This window comes from Coloeus monedula (assembly GCF_965178545.1).
Source record: "Coloeus monedula genome assembly, chromosome: W".
In the NCBI taxonomy this organism is placed as follows: Eukaryota; Metazoa; Chordata; class Aves; order Passeriformes; family Corvidae; genus Coloeus; species Coloeus monedula.
Window position 1 is genome coordinate 16,761,481 of NC_138821.1, and position 20,725 is coordinate 16,782,205.

A 20,725-nucleotide genomic window follows, 5' to 3' on the forward strand; every position below is an offset into this window, starting at 1 on the left:
GGAATTCAAGCCGCCTCAGAGGTAATCGGCACTGAAGCACAACTCTACCTGGCACCCCGACTACTGGTGCTGGGGTGGATGTTCAAAGCAAAGCTTTCCTCTACCCACCGTGCCACCAATGCTACATGGAGCAAATGGATTGCTCTCATCACACAGCGCGCCCGTATCGGGAAACTGAATCGCCCTGGGATTTTGGAAATAATTACAAACTGGCCTGAAGGTGAAAACTTTGGTGTCACTGACGAAGAGGAGCAAGAACAAGTGACACGTGCTGAAGAACCTCCACCATACAACCAACTGCCATCAGAAGAAACATGCTACGCTCTTTTCACTGATGGTTCTTGTCGCATCGTAGGGATGAAACGAAAGTGGAAAGCAGCTGTATGGAGTCCCACATGACGGGTTGCAGAAGCTACTGAAGGAGAAGGTGGATCAAGCCAACTTGCTGAACTCAAAGCTGTTCAACTAGCCCTGGACATTGCTGAAAGAGAGAAGTGGCCAAAGCTTTACCTCTACACTGATTCATGGATGGTAGCCAATGCTCTATGGGGATGGCTAGAAAAGTGGAAAAAGCTAATTGGCAGCGTAGGGGAAAACCAATCTGGGCTGCTGATGAGTGGAAAGACATCGCTGCCCAAGTAAGAAAGCTGGTTGTGAAAGTCCACCATGTAGATGCCCATGTCCCCAAGCGTAGGACTCATGAGGAACACCTAAACAACAAGCAGGTAGATCGGGCTGCAAAGATAGAAGTGTTACAGATAGATTTAGACTGGCAACACAAGTGAGAGTTGTTCCTAGCTCGATGGGCCCTTGATGCCTCAGGCCATCAAGGCAGAGATGCCACCTATAGGTGGGCACGAGACCGAGGGGTGGATCTAACCATGGATAGTATCTCCCAGGTTATCCATGATTGTGAGGCGTGCTGCAATCAAGCAGGCCAAGAGGGTGAAGCCCCTGTGGTACGGAGGGCGGTGGTCCAAATATAAGTATGGGGAGGCCTGGCAGATTGATTATATCACACTGCCTCAAACATGCCAAGGCAAGCACTATGTGCTCACAATGGTAGAAGCCACCACTGGATGGCTGGAGACCTACCCTGTGCCTCACACTGCTGCCCATAATGCCATTCTGGGCCTTGAAAAGCAAGTCCTTTGGAGGCATGGCACCCCTGAGAGAATTGAATCTGTCAATGGGACTCATTTTAAGAATAGCCTTATTAATACCTGGGCTAGAGAACATGGCATTGAGTGGGTGTACCATATCCCTTACCATGCACCAGCTGCAGGCAAAGTGGAGCGGTGCAATGGAATGTTGAAAACCACCTTGAAGGCACTAGGTGGGGGAACTTTCAAAAACTGGGAACAGCATCTAGCAAAGGCCACCTGGTTAGTTAACACCGGAGGTTCCACCAATAGAGCTGGTCCAGCCCAGTCTGAATCCCTGCATACAGTAGATGGAGATAAGGTCCCAGTAGTGCATTTCAGAGGTCTGTTAGGAAAGACTGTGTGGATAAATTCTGCCTCGAGTACAGACAAACCCATCCGTGGGGATGTCTTTGCTCAGGGACCTGGTTGCACATGGTGGGTAATGCAGAGAGATGGAACAACACGTTGTGTACGACAGGGAGATCTGATTGTTGTGTGAAAACCATCTGTAATGTGAAATGCCTGTGTACCACTGCTTGCTGAGTGTCACTGTTTGTACATAGCTGTGTATATATATATGTATGTATTGATGTGTGTGTGTAGAGTTAGAATATATTAGTTCGGACATTGAGCCAACGATATGGGATAAGGGGTGGAATGTCTTGGGATGTTTTTATGATGTGTATCCCATATCGCTGCCCTATGCCCAGAAATTAATTTTGTGCCTTTCTATGCCTTTAAACTGAGCCTGAGAGGGGGAAGGAAAAAACTGAGCAAAACTTTTTCAAAGCAGTTTGCAGCTTGTTCAAGGTCACATAGAGATAGCGGGTTTTTTTCCAGCTGCGGCCGGGGAGGGAGGAGGCACCTGTCTTGCTGTTTTCCAGTCAGCTTTTGGCCAGTGGTTCAGTTTCTTTTTCTCCAGAGAGAGACTGAGAGTTGAATTTTTTTTTTCCCTTCCCTGGAATTTCATATTTTCTCCCTTTTCTGCTGGACTGCTTCAGTATTAGAACACATCAGGAGGACTTTGCACTGAGCGCAGAGGGCCTGGCCCTGGGCCAAGCCCCAGCTCCGAGGAGACCAAAGGGAGGACTCTAACACTTTCCCAGGTTTTTCCTCCACAGTGAGAGATTTTATTATTTAGCATTATTTTCCTTTTCCCATGTGTTTGTTAAATAAATAGTTTTATCTCCTTCACCTTCCTTCGAGAAAAATTTATTTTTCCCGAACCTGGTGGGGGAGGTGTGGTTGTGCCTTCTCTCAGAGGATATATTTCTAAATTTGGCCAAACCGGAACAATTGGTCTTCCTGATTAAGGCAGTGATAAGAGATCTGAGAATAGACAATGAAGATCAGTTTGCTATCTAATATTGTGCAGCAATATGCCTTTGCACAGCATTGACTCTTTTTTTTTATATTAATGAAAACATTTAGCTCATATTTCTGGCTACCTTCCTCTGAGGTTGAGTTGGCTATTTGGCATATGACAGAAATGCCTCATTAAACACAGCATATGCTTGTTCAGCATTTTTTCTATAGCCTTCATGACGAGTACCTGCATTTCATAAGAATATTGTATTTACTCTGAATGGCCTTGTGATCTGTTTTCTTCTCCAGTTGAAGGTCAGGTGAACTAAGTTTAGACACTGTTGCTCCTGCACTTGAACAGTTCAAACGATTCATTGCTGCTTTGAGACTGTCTTGGAAATCTTCATGTTATGCATAGCCATGGTGAAGCATGAAGGCAATTGGCATTATCAAAGAATAAAGAAATAGAAGGAAATCTTAGGTCTGTAAAGGGAACTTTTTGCAGTGATTCTTTTGAAGGACTGATAGCTCATTGAGGCTTAGGGTGACTAATATAAATATATTTTGATTGCTTCTTATTGGTGAGCCTTCTTAGGTAACTTGTCAAGTCTTGGTTTGAGACAAATTGGGAGGAAACGTCTGAAATGAACATCTCCTCTAATGGAAGGCAGGTTTCAGCAGCCCCTCCCCCACAGGTTCGGAAAGAAATTCCTTGGAGGAAAGTGAAAAAAAGCTGTTTATTTAACAAGCAGGGTGCACGCAGGCACGAGAGGAAAAAAAAAATGAATAATGTTAGCTAATAAACCTTCTCGTTGTGGAGAAAACCTAGTAGATCCAGAGTCCTTTCTGTAGGTGTGGCTCTGCTCTCTCCAGAGCTGGGGTGTGGCGTGGGCCCCTCCGGGCCATGGTGTGGGGCCTCCTGGTGATGGTATTCTGGACCGAAGCAAAGCTGAACAGTCCCAGGAGTAAAAGAAGAAAAAGCCACAGTCCCAGGAAAACTTCCTTGCCTCAGCTAGCAGGCTAGCTAAAAAGCAAAGAATTTTAACGCTCCGTCTCTCTCCTGAGAAACAGAGCTGAGAGCTGGCTAAAAGCAGGAAGATGCTCCCTTGGCTCTGCTTTTGGGAGGGCCCAAGTGCTGGAGAGCTAGCCAGAGTAACGACACATGCACCGATACAATTTGAACATTGTTCTCCGCTTTATTGTTTACCTATACGATCTTATATCTACTTTTGCAAAGATTCACGCCCAGTCCCTCTAGACGACCTCTAATCAGCGGGGGAGCCGACCAGTGTATTGCTTTGCCAAGGACTTTCAGGGCTGCCTGCAGCCAGGTGCTTTCCAGGCTTGCCTGCAGCCAGGGTCCAGTTCAGGGGTTTTTCCTCAGCAACCCTGGGTTGTCCAATCTTTCCAGGGGTATCATATGCCCCTGTTCCACGAGGAATCCCTCTACACTCTGCAGCGGTGAGAATACGGGGGAATGTGTGTCCATCCTTGAACACAAACCGTGCTGAAGAATTTGCTCCACTTCTCCCTCCTCTCTCCTGGACCCAGCTTAAAGCTACAGGATTCATGTCTGGCCAATAAGCAGGCAATAAGGGATACAGGATCATAAAGTCACCCCAAGACATTCCCCCCCTTATCCCATATCATCGGCTTAATGCCCAAAATAATATATCCTAACTCTACACACACACATTTATACATATGTATATACATATATACAGCTATGTACAAATAGTGACAGTGACATTCAGCAAGCAGTGATATATAGGCATTCCAACATTACATGTGGTTCTCACCCAACATCAAATCTCCCTGCGGTACATAACGTGTTGTTCCATCTCTGTGCATTACCCACTATGTGCAACCAGGTCCCTGAGCAAAGACAACCCCACGGATGGGTTTGTCTGTATTCGAGGCAGAATTAACCCAAACAGTCTTTCCTAACAGACCTCTGACATGTACAACTGGGAGCTTGTCTCTGTCTACTGTATGCAGGGGTTCAGATTGGAACCTCAGGTGTTAACTAACCAGGTGGCCTTTGCTAGATGCTGTTCCCAATTTTTGAAAGTTCCCCCACCTAGTGCCTTCAAGGTGGTTTTCAACATTCCATTGCACCGCTCCACTTTGCCTGCAGCTGGTGCATGGTAAGGGATATGGTACACCCACACAGAGCCATGTTCCCTAGCCCAGGTGTTTATAAGGCTGTTCTTGAAATGAGTCCCATTGTCAGACTCCATTCTCTCAGGGGTACCATGCCTCCAAAGGACTTGCTTTTCGAGACCCAAGATGGTGTTACGGGCTGTAGCGTGAGGGACAGGCCATCCAGTGGTGGCTTCTACCATTGTGAGCACATAGTGCTTGCCTTGGCATGTTTGAGGCAGTGTGATATAATCAATCTGCCAGGCCTCCCCATACTTATATTTGGACCACCGCCCTCCGTACCACAGGGGCTTCACCCTCTTGGCCTGCTTGATTGCAGCACGCCTCACAATCATGGATAACCTGGGAGATACTATCCATGGTTAGATCCACCCCTCGGTCTCGTGCCCACCTATAGGTGGCATCTCTGCCTTGATGGCCTGAGGCATCAAGGGCCCATCGAGCTAGGAACAACTCTCACTTGTGTTGCCAGTCTAAATCTATCTGTAACACTTCTATCTTTGCAGCCCGATCTACCTGCTTGTTGTTTAGGTGTTCCTCATGAGTCCTACGCTTGGGGACATGGGCATCTACATGGCGGACCTTCACAGGTAGCTTTTCTACCCAGGCAGCGTTGCCTTTCCACTCTGCAGCAGCCCAGATTGGTTTTCCCCTATGTTGCCAATTAGCCTTTTTCCACTTTTCCAGGCAACCCCATAGAGCATTGGCTACCATCCATGAATCAGTGTAGAGGAAGAGCTTTGGCCACTTCTCTCAGCAATGTTCAGGGCGAGCTGAACGGCTTTGAGTTCAGCAAGTTGGCTTGATCCACCTTCTCCTTCAGTAGCTTCTGCAACCCGTCATGTGGGGCTCCATACGGCTGCTTTCCACTTTTTCATCCCTATGATGCGATGGGAACAGTCAGTGAAAAGAGTGTAGCATGTTTCTTCTGATGGCAGTTGGTTGTATGGTGGAGGTTCTTCAGCACGTGTCACTTGTTCTTGCTCCTCTTCATCAGTGAGACCAAAGTTTTCACCTTCAGGCCAATTTGTGATTATTTCCAAAATCCCAGGGCGATTCAGTTTCCCGATACGGGCGCGCTGTGTGATGAGAGCAATCCATTTGCTCCATGTAGCATCGGTGGTGTGGTGGGTAGAGGGAGCTTTTGCTTTGAACATCCACCCCAGCACCGGTAGTCGGGGTGCCAGGAAGAGTTGTGCTTCAGTGCCTATTACCTCTGAGGCGGCTTGGACTCCTTCATAGGCTGCCAAGATTTCCTTCTCTGTTGGGGTGTAGTTGGCTTCAGACCCTCTGCAGCTTCGACTCCAAAATCCCAGTGGTCAGCCTCGAGTCTCACCAGGCACCTTCTGCCAAAGGCTCCAGGACAGACCATGGCTCCCAGCTGCAGAGTAGGGCACATTCTTCACTTCTGGTCCTGTCCTGACTGGTCCAAGGACTACGGCGTGAGCGATTTCCTGCTTGATCTGGGCAAAGGCTTGTTGCTGTTCAGGGCCCCAGTGGAAATTGTTCTTCGTTTGGGTAACAAGGTAGAGAGGGCTCACGATTTGGCTGTACTCAGGAATATGCATCCTCCAAAAGCCTATGGCACCTAGGAAAGCTTTCATCTCCTTCTTGTTGGTTGGTGGAGACATTGCTGTGATTCTGTTGATGACCTTGGTGGGAATCTGACATGGTCTGTCTTGCCATTTCACTCCCTGGAACTGGATCTCTTGAGTAGGTCCCTTGACTTTGCTCTTCTTGATGGCAAAACCGGCTTCCAGGAGAATTCGGATGATTTTCTCTCCTTTCTCAAATATTTCTGTTGTGGTGTTCCCCCACACAATGATGTCATCAATGTACTGCAGATGTTCTGGAGCCTCACCTTTTTCTAGTGCAGTCTGGATCACTCCATGGCAAATGGTGGGACTATGCTTCCACCCGTGGGGCAGCTGATTCCGGGTGTACTGCACACCCCTCCAGGTGAAGGCAAACTGAGGCCTGCACTCTGCTGCCAGAGGAATGGAGAAAATTGCATTAGCAATGTCAATAGTGCCATACCACTTCGCTGCTTTGAACTCCAGCTCGTCCTGGAGCTCCAGCATGTCCAGCACTGCAGTGCTCAATGGTGGAGTCACTTCATTCAAGGCACGATAGTCCACAGTCAATCTCCATTGTCCTTCCGATTTGCGCACAGGCCAGGTGGGACTCTTGAAGGGTGAGTGGGTTTTGCTGATCACCCCTTGGCTCTCCAGCTCGCTGATCATCTTGTGGATGGGAATCACAGCATCTCGAGTTTTTGGTACTGCCAGTGGTGTACTGTCAAGGTGGCAATTGGTACTCTTTGTTCTTCCCCCTTCAGAAGGCCGAATACAGATGGGTTCTCTGATAGTCCAGGCAAAGTGTTCAATTGCTTAATGCCCTCTGTCTCCACAGCAGCTATTCCAAAAGCCCACTTGAGTCCCTTGGGGTCTCTGAAATACCCATTCCGGAGGAAGTCTATGCCCAAAATGCACGGTGCCTCTGGACCAGTCATAATGAGATGTTTCTTCTACTCCTTTCCAGTCAGGCTCACCTCAGCTTCTACCAAGGTCAAATCTTATGATCCACCTGTTACACCAGAAATAGAAACAGATTCTACTCCCACATGTTGCGATGGGATTATTGTGCACTGTGCACCAGTGTCAACCAAGGCATCATATTTTTGTGGTTCTAATGTTCCAGGCTAACGAATCCACACAGTCCAAAAGATGCAGTTTTCCCGGGCCTCTACCTGGCTAGAGGCAGGGCCCCTCTAATCCTGGTTATCCTTCCTTCCCTGGGCCTGCATCTTAGAGGTTCCTTCACGGGGATCAGACATGTCTTCTTCTCTTCCATCATACCTGGCAGTTTGGCTACTGGCAACTGGAGCTGCTTCCTTTCTGGTGGAACTTCCTTTCTGACTCTTGCTCTCCTTCAGTTCACATACTCATTGCACCAGAGCAGAGGTGGGTTTTCCATCCCACCTCCTCATGTTTTCCCCACAATCACACAGGAATTTCCACATCTCACTTTGTGGGATGTACCTTCCGTCTCTAGCTGGGGGATGGCTGCGTCTGGTAACAGCACCTGTGGTCTGTACTGATGAGATTTGGAGAAGGTTCTCTTTAATCTCCTTCTTGAGTTCCTGGTGATTCTCCTCCATCCTATCTTCCATTTTTTTCAGACGTGTTTCCACAGCTGAGATTCTTGCATGTGATGGGCCATGCACAGCATCTGCATATGCTTGGAGCTTCTTTGCCATATCACGCACGGTCTCATCCCCCTCATCCTGCTTCATTATTGCTAAAGCAGAAGCGTATTCTTGTGGCCCAAGTCGTACGAGTTTTAGCCACATCACTGGTGTACATCTTACCCTGTTTGGACTCCTAATTGTTGGGTTATCTTTGAAGACAATCTCTACCACTGCCAGTTCTCTCAAGCGTTGAATCCCTTGTTCTATGGCCTTCCAGAGGGTTTGCTGCATATAGAGATCATCTCGGCACTGGCATCTGAAGTTTAATAAGTCTAAGTGCCGAGTTCTGCATTTTGGCCACAAAAATCCCCTACAATGTTACAAACTGGGGACAGTATGGCTGGACAGTGTCCAGGTGGAAAGGGACCTGGGGGTGCTGGTAGACAGCCGACTGAATATGAGCCAGCAGTGTGCCTTGATGGCCAAGAAGGCCAATGGCATCCTGGCCTGCATTAGGAACTGTGTGGCCAGCAGGAACAGGGAGGTCATTCTTCCCCTGTACTCAGCACTGGTGAGGCCACATCTTGAGTACTGTTTCCAGTTCTGGGCCCCTCAGTTTAGGAAGGACGTTGAGATGCTTGAGTGTGTCCAGAGGAGGGCAACAAGGTTGGTGAGGGGCTTGGAACACAAGCCCTATGAGGAACGATTGAGGGAACTAGGGTTGTTTAGCCTAGAGAAAAGGAGACTTAGAGGTGACCTTATCGCTCTCTACAGCTTCCTGAAAGGTGGTCGTAGACAGGTGGGGGTTGGTCTCTTTCTCCAGGCAGCAACTGATAGAACAAGAGGACACTGTCTCAAGCTGCGTCAAGGAAGGTATAGGTTGGATATTAGGAAAATGCTTTTCACGGAAAGAATAATAAAGTACTCGAATGGTCTATTACCGCAGCCCTAGGCCCTAGGGTATATCACCGTGTCCCGCAGCCGTAGGGAGGGGGAGGAGAGAAGATCCAGCAGGCAGGAATTGTGCAGCAAGATTGATTTATTTAATTATTTTACAAACTCTTTTGTAGACTTTTTTCTTCATAGTCTAATTGGACAAGGATCAGCCACCCCTTGGGGGTGATTGGCTAAAATCCTAAAACATCCATTGTCAAAATATTTTTCTACTGTACTATAAACAAGACTTTTCAAAGCTGCAGGTGTTTGGTTGTTTACATAACTCTGCTACCTCTTCTGTGAGAGAGAAAAGTCTCTCATGGACTTAGAAAATAGCAAGAAAATCCTTGCTAGCAGCATTTTTGTATCCACAATGGTCTGCCCAGGGAGGTGGTAGAATCACCATCTCTGGATGTGTTTAAAAAAAGACTGGACATGGCACTTGGTGCCATAGTCTAGTTGAAGTGTTAGGGCATGGGTTGGACTCGATGATTTTAGAGGTCTCTTCCAACCTCATTATTCTGTGATTCTGTGATCTTTCCTCCACACTTCTCAAGAGCTGTATCCAGAGACTGAGAGGGTCACATCCCCTTACCATCTCTTGGTCAATAGCCAGATCCTGTGACAGGGATCTCAAATGCCTCGCTTCAGTACCGTCTAGAATTGTAGTATCACCTGCAGTGTCCCAAATATGGACCATCCAACTTAATATAGATTCATCAGACCATCGAGTGAAATCCTTTCTTAGGCCACAAAGGTCCTTCATGGACATGGACTCAATAATGATTTCTGGTTCTGAGTCAGTTGGTGGCTTTGAGGGTCCTTCCCCTACATCATCATCATCATCTTTCACTGGGCGGTCGGTTTTGGTTTTGTGTTTTCTTCTTGTGACAGGAGCAACTGTCAATGGCTTAGGCTTGCTGTCTGGTTTGGCTGCAGCCTGAGTGACTGGAATGTCTGTTGATTTATCTTCCTGCCCCTCTGCCTTTATCTGCTGCCCTACAGTGCCTAGCAGTGTGCAATAAGCTTATGCCAAGGCCCAGCATATTGCAATGAGCTTTTTCTCATTAGAGTTGTTATTGCACTTCTCGTTCAGATATTTCCCCACCTCAGCTGGGTTCTTGTGGTGGCCTGTTAACCCTGTGATTCTGTATGTTCCTCTTGTTCCCTCCCTAGCCTTGGCCACTCCCTCGGTTTCTCCCTATTTGCTTCTGTACCCCAACCCCGCCCAGGGACCACCCCTGGGCCCCTGACAAAACCACCCCGCACTCAGACCACGCTGTCTCTCTACCTCTGAACATGGCGGGGACAAGATGTGATTAAAGCCATCTCAAACCCTCATGAGAGACCCTTTTTTCCCTCCTTTGCCATCCACTGCGTTGTAATGCTGCTAGCTGCCGGAGCCAGATCGCAGGGCTGTCTGAAATGGACTCCGGGATGCGATTAATCGCATGGCCCTAGGAAACCCTCGCTGAGCTTTCAGGCCGCAGCAGCCTGCTAGACAGAGTCCAGCGGTTACAACAGGTTCTGAATTTGTTCAGGGGGGAAATTCCAAGCTATTGGGTCAGAGAATTCCTCCAGGGTTTGGCCCATATCCTCCCATTCCCCACACCACTCAGGATTTTCCATGCCTGGGTCAGGTGTCTCATCAGCCCCTCTGAACATCTCAGCCCTGATTCTAGAGAAGCTGCAAACCGTATAGAGTCAACCTATGAGATTAAACACCAGGAAGGTGGTCTCTGACATCCAGGGGAAACTGAACATTCTCAAAAGGTGACATACCAGATTTAAAGGGGAAGAAGGAGATGAAAGGCTGGGAAACCCCATCCCCTCCTCCTCCTCCTCTAATAAACTGGGTCCAATTACTAATAAACCCCCAAAACAGGCTACTGAGACTAGGATGGCAACTAGGATGGAGAAACAACAGACCATACACATTTTGAACAACTCCCAGTACCTCTGTTAACTTTTTATAAATTATTATGACCAAGCACAGCAAAATAGAAATCTGGATTCGTGCCCCTGCTTGGTAAAAGTTACATGCCAGGGACAAAATTGACACTATCTGTGGGTAGGCAAACAGGCCTGGGGACCAGAAAGACATTAGTACCTGAAACCAGAGAGACAGTATGAACTCAACCAACATGGTGACTACTTTACCCCAATACAAAGTAATTAAAACCAAATTGTAATTAGTACAGTTTTTTTCACTTTCTCCGGCCACGCATTGGGCACCAAAATTATTTTTCTTGGTTTGAGACAAATTAGGAGGAAATGTCCTCTAATGGAAGGCAGGTTTCAGGATCCCCTCCCCCAGAGGTTTGGAAAGAAATTTCTTGGAGGAAAGTGAAAAAAAAGCTGTTAATTTAACAAGCAAAGTGCATGCAGGCATGAGAGAATGAATAATGTTAAATAATAAAACCTCTCGCTGTGGAGAAGACCTGGTAGATTCAGAGTCCTTTCTGTTGGTGGTGTGGCTCTGCTCTCTCTGGATCTGGGGTGCAGCATGGGCCCCTCCAGGCCGCAGTATGGGACCTCCCAGTGATGGTGTTCCAGACTGGAGCAGAGCTGAACAGTCCCAGGAAAACTTCCTTGCCTCAGTTAGCAGGCTAGCTAAAAAGCAAAGAATTTTAACTCTCTGTCTCTCTCCTTAGAAACGGAGCCGAGAGCTGGCTAAAAGCAGGAAGGTGCTCCCTCGGCTCTGCAGTGGTGAGAACGCAGGGGAGTGTGTGTGTCCTTGAACACAAACCGTGCTGAAGAATGCACTTGGCTTCCCCCCCCTTTTCTCTCGGACCCAGCTCAAAGGCACAGCCCGACGATAGGGAATACAGTATCATAGAGTCACCCCAGGACATTGTAATACAAAATAGCTTTCATAAATATAACACTGGCTTCTTTTCTACATGATGTTATCTGAGGTTTTGCTTTCAGTTCTGTCTTTATGCCAAATTCAAAAGTAATCAGCAGTGTGTTACCAGTTAATGTCTGCTGTTTTGCTGATGCCAGATACTTTGAACTGCTTCATCATACAATAAATAAGTTGTTATGGCATGTGGATAAAGGCTTAACTTAAAAGCCCAGTAGCATTTCAGTATGCTTTCTCCTTGGGATTAACAGTTTAGTTCTAATGTGATAGCATACAAATAATAACAAAGCTGCAAAGGTGCTTTACAGTAGAAAAAATACAAATATTTTTGTCTTTATTAAATGCACATGGAAAAACTTGTATTTGCTATTACATTATGCAGCAAAGTGAAGATTACTTTTGTAATCTTTGTAATTACTTTTGTGTTCAGCAGAGGTCTGTTACCAATGTCCATTCAAGTGGACAAGGATGAACCATGTAGGTGTGTGTCTCTGGAATCTGGCTTGTCTTCAGATGGTAGGACTCAGGGTAGTGGATGAAAGTGATGTAGTTATAATATTAGTAGTGTTAAATCACTGCATGCAGAAAATAATGCAGATAGTGAAGCCTTCTAGTGGAAGAGATACTTACCTTTTGTAGTTTATCTGTGATACAATGTTGGGTTTAAGAAAAATATTCTTAGCAACTCTATTGTACCTACTTTCAATAGCACCTGCAAAATTAAGGAATTTAAGAGGATTACCTGTCTAGGAAATGTTTTACATTTTCAAGTTCCCCTGCTGAAAGAAAAATGAAACTCTCTTAGAAGTAGGAAAGAAACTGAGGAATGTAAGAGGTTGCATGTTTGCATTGCTTCTCATACTTACTCTTGGATTTTATTTTGTGCATTTCATATAACTTTTGTCACTTATTTTATATAATAAAGCCCTGGTGTTTGCTGCACAGAATGTGGAGCTTATATAGGGTCAGACTGCTCCAAAGACAGATAAATAATTATTAAGTAAACTGATTAGATACTTTTAGCAGTAATTCAGAGTAATTGCTAAAACGGGCTTCTTGAGGAAAGGATAGCAGTGATGTCCTTTGTAAGAGCATCCTTGCAGATAAAGTAAAAGAGCGTGTCTGAGCGGGTTGCCAAGTGAGCCAAAAGCATGGAGTGACTTGTACAGGGAAAGAAAATGGTCTCCCTAATTAGAAAGAATGGCAGTGTTTTGGGATGCAAAATGCTTTGTTTACAGTAGTGCAAAAACATAGTCATGCTGCAAGACTTCTGAGCATTAGGTTTAAGGTTTGTTCCTACATATCCAGTTCATCTTCTAATGATAGAATCGTGGGAGAAAATGGAGTAGGGCAGAAGAACCGACGTGCCATCTGGTTTTCAACCTCCCCAAAGATAATGGGATAATGTGGAATGCTTACATCTTAACTGTGATATTTCTTGGCCTTGTTTCTTGCAGTTGGTAAACATGAATTAACTGGGCATAAAGTTGCAGTGAAGATCCTAAATCGACAGAAGATTCGCAGCCTTGATGTTGTAGGAAAAATCCGCAGGGAGATCCAGAACCTCAAACTCTTCAGACATCCTCATATAATTAAGCTGTAAGTTTTGCTTGCTATAATCACATCTATTTAAACAGTAGTCCCTTGCTCTCACTGGTCTGAAACATGTTTAAAGGGCAATACTATTAGTGGTGTATTTTTAGGAAAATAACCAGTTTTCAACTATGTAACCATTTTTGGTGTACTTTGTAAAGCATTTTCACAAAACTGATTATTCTGCAGGGCAGAGGGCTTCCATTAGTTCTTAACTTACAAATTCTTTGGGCAGGTATATAGAAGGTAGTGGCATGATGGATGCTTATAATAACATCCATCTCAGTTTCTTAGCTGCTGCTTCTGTTTTCTTTTTTCTGGTTATGTTTGAGCTTTGTTTCTGCTTAGAAACGGAGTTCAGAACAAGATTGTAAAGGGTACTTCTATAGTAAATTTGTTGTGTTTTCTTTACTCGAAATATTTTTTTAGGGTTGTGTTGGTCAGTGCCCTGTTTTTTCCTATGTAGATGGTACTCTACAAGGTTTTTCTGAAAGATGTGCAGTCTGTTAAATGTGATCTCATATTTCAGAGTTCTTCAATATAGCTGTTACCGCTTAACTAAATAAATGTGATATTTACAGTGTGCCTGTTTGCATTTGTTTATCAGTAGCTCATCAACAGAGTTTGGAGTACAATTATGTCCCGGAGTAGACACCTTGTATCTGGTCTGAGGAAATAAATTATAAATACTATTGACATTTTTACTTTTCCTATAAAGTCAACCTGTACATCTAGCAGGGCAAATTTAGAATGTGGGTGACTTTCACTGTTAATTGTGGTGTTGGAGTTTAGGTTTTCTTTATTGGCAGAGTCTTTTCTTAAGATCATGCTTTCACTGATATATGCCATCCCTACACACTCATTTGGCAACAGCGCTTATACTGGAGCTAAATTGGATTGTGTCAGATCACACTGACTTCTTCAGTGGGTCAGTTTTCAGAAGACTATTGAGCTGATTAGTTTGGCTGCAGAGCTGCTAGTGCTGCAAATTAGAATTCATGAATGAGTCCAAAGTACATACCTGTAGCTAAAACAAAATAAGAAGTGTCAGTGTGCCAATTAAGATATTTGGGCTGGAACAGGAATGTGTACTTCTGGTGCTGTCGAACTTTTAAGTCATTGTAGCGGGTTGAGTTCGAAACCAGGCAGAAACACCAATTAAATGTAGTGGTTTTGGTTCAAAATATTCATTACTTACTTATTTTCTTTCTGTGAGATAAGAATTAGGAGAAAAGCAAAGCAGGCACAAACCTTAAACGGTTGCAGTACAATGAAATAGTTTTATTACTAATAGAATTAAAAGTAAAGAGACAATAACAAAACAAAATTAGAGCAAATCCCCCCCCCCCCCTCCAGCCAGCACTTCTCTCCTTTTACCTAGCTCACACAAGGGATAACAGAACATGGGATGTTAGTCACTGTTCCAGTTCTTGAAAAGTCTCTCTCTTATGCTTAAGGGAAAAAAAGGGTTTTTCCTTCAGTTGCACGTGGTTCCCAAACTGCCACCAACAGCAGATCCGCCCGGAAACAAACAATCTGCTGTGTGTAGAACATCTCTCCCATGAAAAATCTCACAGTTCCTTCACACTGCAAAACATGGGCCATCACATGGGGTTATTCATCTTTTTAAGGATAAGTTCTTTTGGCCTGCACACAAAGGCTCTTCTTCGCCACAAGTCTCTAGCAGCCTCTCACTACTATATAGCCTGGCATTGGCATTCTTCACAATCTTCACAGGCACACGAAGATACTCCATCCCCCCATGTTCTTCAAATGGATTAAAGAGACAAACAGTTTGTGGTATTACAGTTTCTTACCACGGCATGCAAGAAGGTTTCTTTTAAGCTGCCCGCCAGAATCGCGGCACCGCCCTCTTTTCTCCCGTCGCCATTTCCAGCTCCGTCCCACGTGACTCACTTCTCTTTCTCTCTGACTCTGACGCCGCCATGTTGAAGGGTGTTTTTGTTCGGGCTTTACGGTGGGGAAAGCCTCGCTCCCTTTGTGCTGCTGGCTGTGTAGTGTCCTCTTCAGTTCAGCACGAAGTGTGCTGGCTGCAGACAGGAGGCTCTGCCGGCTCCCGTTGACTCCGCCGGCTCCGCAAGGAGAGGAGAGGGACCCGCCGGTCCTCAGAAGCCGCGCTGGATGGGTTTAGCTGTGAGCAGTCCATGGCTGGTTTTAGCTGCCTGCGGCTCTGAGGCAGTCCCCCCCAGCCACCCAGGGTCCGTGCCACAGCGTTGGGAAAGGGGGAAAGGGGGAAAGGGGCAGTGGCCCCGGCCCGGCCGGGCCCGGCAGGCCCCGAGCTGCCCCCACCTCCCAGCAGGCGAGCTCCGACCAAAAGGGGAAGTCCCGCCTTTCTGTGCAGTTTAAATATGTAAATTGTGAGAAGCGTAATTGGTCTTAAAGACTGTCCATCAACTCAGGGTCAACCCAATACAGTCATCTTAACAGGTTTCAGGTTGCAATTTCTTTCTTGGGGAATTATGGGGAGAATTTTCTCTTCTGCATGTTGAGAGAAAAGACGGAAGGAGATGATAGAAAAATTGATGGGTCCGTAGCTTTTCAGTTGGTCATCCTGCATTTTGAAAACAGAAGTGTTATTAGCCTGAATGTAAATAGCATTTGAGCTATAATTGATACTGTTGTGTAGATAGACTTGCTGGTGACTTTGGATTGTGCTGCTTGTGCTATTAGCTGTATTAGGGAATTGCTAGGTAGCAGCTCAAGATATTTGGCATAAAGGTAATCAAATTATTTCAGGTGAATATTGCAAACTAGACAATGTCTAATTTGGAACATCATGCTTTATTAAAATTTTTCATACAATATTTTACCAATATATACAGTTGCAAAGCTGCCTCACTAAGGTATTTTTTTTTCCTACCATGCTTTCAATAAAAACCTTTGGAGCATCTCCTTTTGTGGTTTTTGACCTCTAGCAATACAATGCATCTTGCTTTCCTATGTAAATTGCCTCTTTGTGCATTCTGGTCATCTGTGCTGTGTGGTTTGATAACCTTACTTATAGGTATGTAACTATTTCACAACATCCTTTTCCATAACTAGAAAAATGAACTGACTATAGAGAAGCATGATTGAATCTTCCAAGAGGCTGAAAATGTGAGGTGCAGAATGGCTCATTCTTTTCAGTGATGCTAAGAGATTTATCTCCCAACATTGTTCACTATCTCACTATCCAGAGGATGGAAAATGACTGTGAAGATCTAAAATATAAACTTGCTCATGTTTGCCTGAAGCATAGAGCTCGGTAATTTCACAACTATGGAAAAGGTCATTAACAGTAGGGGTGTTAGAAATGAGGTTGCACTGTAGCTTTTGGATTAAAAGGATTACAATGTTATTTCTGTAGAGTCTTAGTGATGAGTTCAGAATATTCAAGTACATGACATACTTTCAACCAAGGTATTTGAGAGAAAATTAGTAAAGGTAAAACATCTTGGACTATAAGATGTTAGGTAAGTTTGAAGATAACTCCTTCAGAATAGTATTCAGATTATTGGAATGTTGCACTACAATGCTAAGCTGTTAAAATAGATACATACACCCATATATATGTGCACACATACATTCACCTGAATAGTCTGAACTCATTGCTGTCAAGAAAAACTTCTTTGTTCACTGGAGCATGTCTGTTTTTCCCCCTTGTCTTAGAATCAGCATTTGGAAGAACATTTCAGTTCTGTAGTGTATGTGTGAATTCAATTATTTTTTACAATTGAGATATTTGTATGCTTAAGTGTAGTACCTTGAAACATTCATTTTCATCCAATTGCTACCTCCTGCCTTCTCAATATAGTATCTGAATTTTTTGACTGAAGGTTTATCAGTGTGCATTTTCTTGCTATGTTAAAAATTGGTCATTTCTGACTGCTGTAAGGAGGAAAAAAAAATTAAACAACCTTTAGGTAAGGATATGTAGAAAACATATCAATCTCCTAAGTGGGGAATTTGACCATAAACTAGTTTTTTCAAAACATCAAAGCTAACTTTAAAGTATAGTGATAAACATATAATAACCAAGGTGTTAATACTCTTAAATACTAATGACAAATTTTGGTCTCTTTGTAAAAGATAATTGCTCTCAATCATCATGAATATTTTTTCAAGTCTTGAAGTATACTTTATCTATGACAAGGCAAGGGTTTTTTGCCTGTTAAAGTTGAAGGGTGTGTGCTTTTTGAGACTAGCAAAGTCCTCTTGAATCTCTTCCTCATTGCACTAAAATGTCTGTGAGACGGCACTGTATATGGCTTCACAGAAAACATTTGGACTGAGAATAGTCCTCTGAAAGTACAAAGACTGATCTTCCTTGTGGGAAATACAAATTCCCTGGTAGTCTTGGCAATGATGGTGTCACATAGTGAAAGGAGAGGAAATAGCTTCTGAAAAATATTATCATTCCAGTAGCTGTAAATGGGCTGTTAATTTTTTTAAGTATGCTTTTATCTGACTCTTTGTACAACTTTGTTTTTAACTAAGTGTAACTAGCTGCTTTTACTGAGTGCATAGACTAACAGATACTTATTCTTATCAGGTACCAGGTCATCAGTACACCAACTGACATTTTCATGGTGATGGAATATGTTTCAGGAGGAGAACTGTTTGATTATATCTGTAAAAATGGAAGGGTAAGAAGTAGTCCAACTCCACAAATCAATGACTTGCATTCTGTTATTGCTTTTGCAACCTTCCTGTTAAATGAAGGTTTGTTTCTTATGTATTCAGCATTAATTTTGCGGTTAGCAATTAAAATATACCTTATGACTACATCTTGCTTTGAAAATAAAAATGGTTATATATTAACGTTTCAGATTTTTATGTATGACTTTGTAGCATTTTTCCACTCTACTGAAGAATAAATTATACTGATATGTTAATTTACAATTACTGTGTACAAACGGATGGATATGTTACCCAGGTGGAGTAGCTGAAAACTTTCTTTAGTATAAACTATTATTGAAAAGCTACTGTTGTGCCCTTATTACCCTCTTCTACTAATAGATTGGTTTCTGTGAAAGTCCTAAAGTCACTTTGAAAAACCATCTAGATAGCCAGAATACTTTTAGTTAGTTGTTAGACTGAGCAAACTTTGACATGGATTAGGGTGTGTTTATAGGAAATACCCAATTAAGTCTGCTGTTTAGGGCTAGCTGCTAATAGGAGCATAAGCAGCATCCAAAATTTATCACTTATATACTGTTGTCAGCTTTCGTCAACTTTAATCTTATACCATGCTTAAATATCAAAGTTCATTGATATTCTAATTAGACAAAGTTAATGTTTGGGTGCTAATATTTCTAATTACTGGGTATATAACATCTGCTGTATAAAGTATCAAAACTATAAATGATAACTTTTTGTCATGGGAAAGTTTCCTTTAATTCATATAGAGGAAAATCAAGTTATCCTTCCACTGTCTCAAAATTGTTTAAAACCTTTGTTTGTCTTAGCTTGATGAGAAGGAAAGTAGACGTCTGTTCCAGCAAATCCTTTCTGGTGTGGATTACTGTCACAGACATATGGTAGTACATAGAGATCTGAAGCCTGAAAACGTGCTGCTTGATGCACACATGAATGCCAAGATAGCTGATTTTGGTAAGCATTGCTATTTTATATCTGATCACATTTCTGGTGTTATTTAGATCCTGGCCCAACCCCAGGACCTCGCTCGCTTTTCTCGCTGCTGGCAGAGTTTGCAAAGTTCACTTCGAAACAGTTTCGAATTGCGAAATGCAGTCTTTATGAGTGGCTACAGTTGCAAACGCAAAACAACCACCTTTGAAGCAGAGCTCCCGCCTTTCTCTCTTTCGTGACAGCTTTTGCTAAAGCCGTCACTTCCACAGTTTTCTCTCCTTGGCTGGGCGCTGCTGACGAGCCACAGGCGACTTGGAGCAGAGCGGGGGTCGCTCTGCTACTGTCGGTGCGATGCCCTGGCTGCAGACAGGCAGCTGCGGAATTCACTCTAAGGCAGCTCAAAACCATTAACTGCAGTGTCTCTGAGACAAGAAACAACAAAATGAAAAGAGAACCCACAAAGGAATAAAACTCCCCTTAAGCAAAGACCAAACAGCCAGCAAAGCAAAAACCATGCGGCAAAAAGGGGGCCAGCTGCTTGTTCCAACAGACTTTAAAAGCTCCCTCAAAACACACCCCTCCTCCCCCCGCCTCCGACCTCGAGATTGTTCCCAGCTGCACTGCTGGTTCTTAAAGACACAGTAACAAGTTTTGGGCACAGGTAGATATGGAATAAAATAACATGGATTACCCCAGGATATATGGGAAATAATAAAAAGTGTATACTTGAATATCCTGATGGTAAGACATAATACAAGAAAATCTGAATGTAATCCAAAATGGCGTTCTTGCATGTGTGTAGAATTTATTTTCCTTTAAAGCTTTCTCTTTAAATCAGGTGTTTTCTGTGACTGGGTGCAATTGTGAACTGTCTTGTTTCATCTTGCTTAATATTTTCTCTGATAATGCTAAACAGACTTAGTTCCCCACCTTGCCACTTCAAAACTGACTCTTACTGTCTCTTTATCTGTTAAATGCAGATGCTTAGCTCTCTTGTAAGTACAGTGCAGGGAAAGGTCATCATATTTAAGAACCACATTGCTCTAGTAAAATACACTACTTCTAAGAAACTGCTCTAAATTCACTTTGAAAACTCTAAAGATGTGATTTTAAAATGTAATTAAAGCATAAAAGGTAAAATAAGAACAGTTTTGCAAACTCCTGTGCTTTTAGCTATATAGCTGCCTAACTAATCAGAAAGCTTAATTGTTTATACTAGCTGTTTAACACAGATGCTGCGAGGACTGGTAGCTAGTTCTTGGAACTGTCTGAATTGGGAAACCTGACCACATAAGCATAGTAAGGTATTCATAGTCTTGTAGGTGTAGTAGAAAATACTTGCCCTTGTAAAACACTTAGAGGTCCTTGAAAGATGCTAGGTAATGCTGAGTATTCTAAGTATAATTTAAAAGTATGGTGTTCAAGTACGTGGGTGCAAGTATGAAAACTAGATAAGCTGTGTTCTTTCATATTCTTCCCCCCCCACAGTAAAAGGGCATAATTTCTGTCTGAGTTCTCTGGCCTGTAGTGATTTTGATTATGCAGCCCTCACTGAGGAAACTAGAAGATATTTTACACAGCTATTCTAGAAGTGGTAATTCTTTAGTGATCATAGGGTATGCCAGAGGCTGGTGAACGAGGATGGCTTAGTTCTAAAGTACACTTTAATCACTAACAGTATTTAGTATAGCTTGATTTTTAAACTGCAGTGTTTCAGAAAACAGTTGAAGCAGTTTTAGTGTCTAAATTGTGGCAAGGCTGTGTGTACTGCTCAGTTTCCTTATTCTGTATAACCTCTTAAAGAATTTTAGGAAATTCTGTGGTAGCATCTTCCACTTTTGCATTTAGAAGTGAATATGGTTTTTAAGACACTTTCTTGTTAATGACCAAAATCCTATACTACTATGTTGCTCTCTCCTTTAGAGCAGCTTTGTT

The 20,725-nt window shown here is 43.6% G+C and overlaps 1 protein-coding gene across 3 annotated transcripts in view; it reads left to right on the forward strand.

Annotated features, from left to right (window-relative positions):
* The window catches only part of LOC309584606 (5'-AMP-activated protein kinase catalytic subunit alpha-1-like), an 86,082-nt gene that overhangs the window by 49,863 nt on the left and 15,494 nt on the right, over window positions 1-20,725 (forward strand). For 2 of the 3 annotated variants that reach the window (XM_082300711.1, XM_082300712.1), the window contains exons 5-7: window positions 13,063-13,204; window positions 17,751-17,844; window positions 18,667-18,811. In XM_082300711.1, coding sequence (XP_082156837.1) covers window positions 13,063-13,204; window positions 17,751-17,844; window positions 18,667-18,811 — 381 coding nt within the window. Of the gene's footprint in view, window positions 1-13,062; window positions 13,205-17,750; window positions 17,845-18,666; window positions 18,812-20,725 lie in introns of those variants that run through there. The other variant, XM_082300713.1, reaches the window with a different exon arrangement.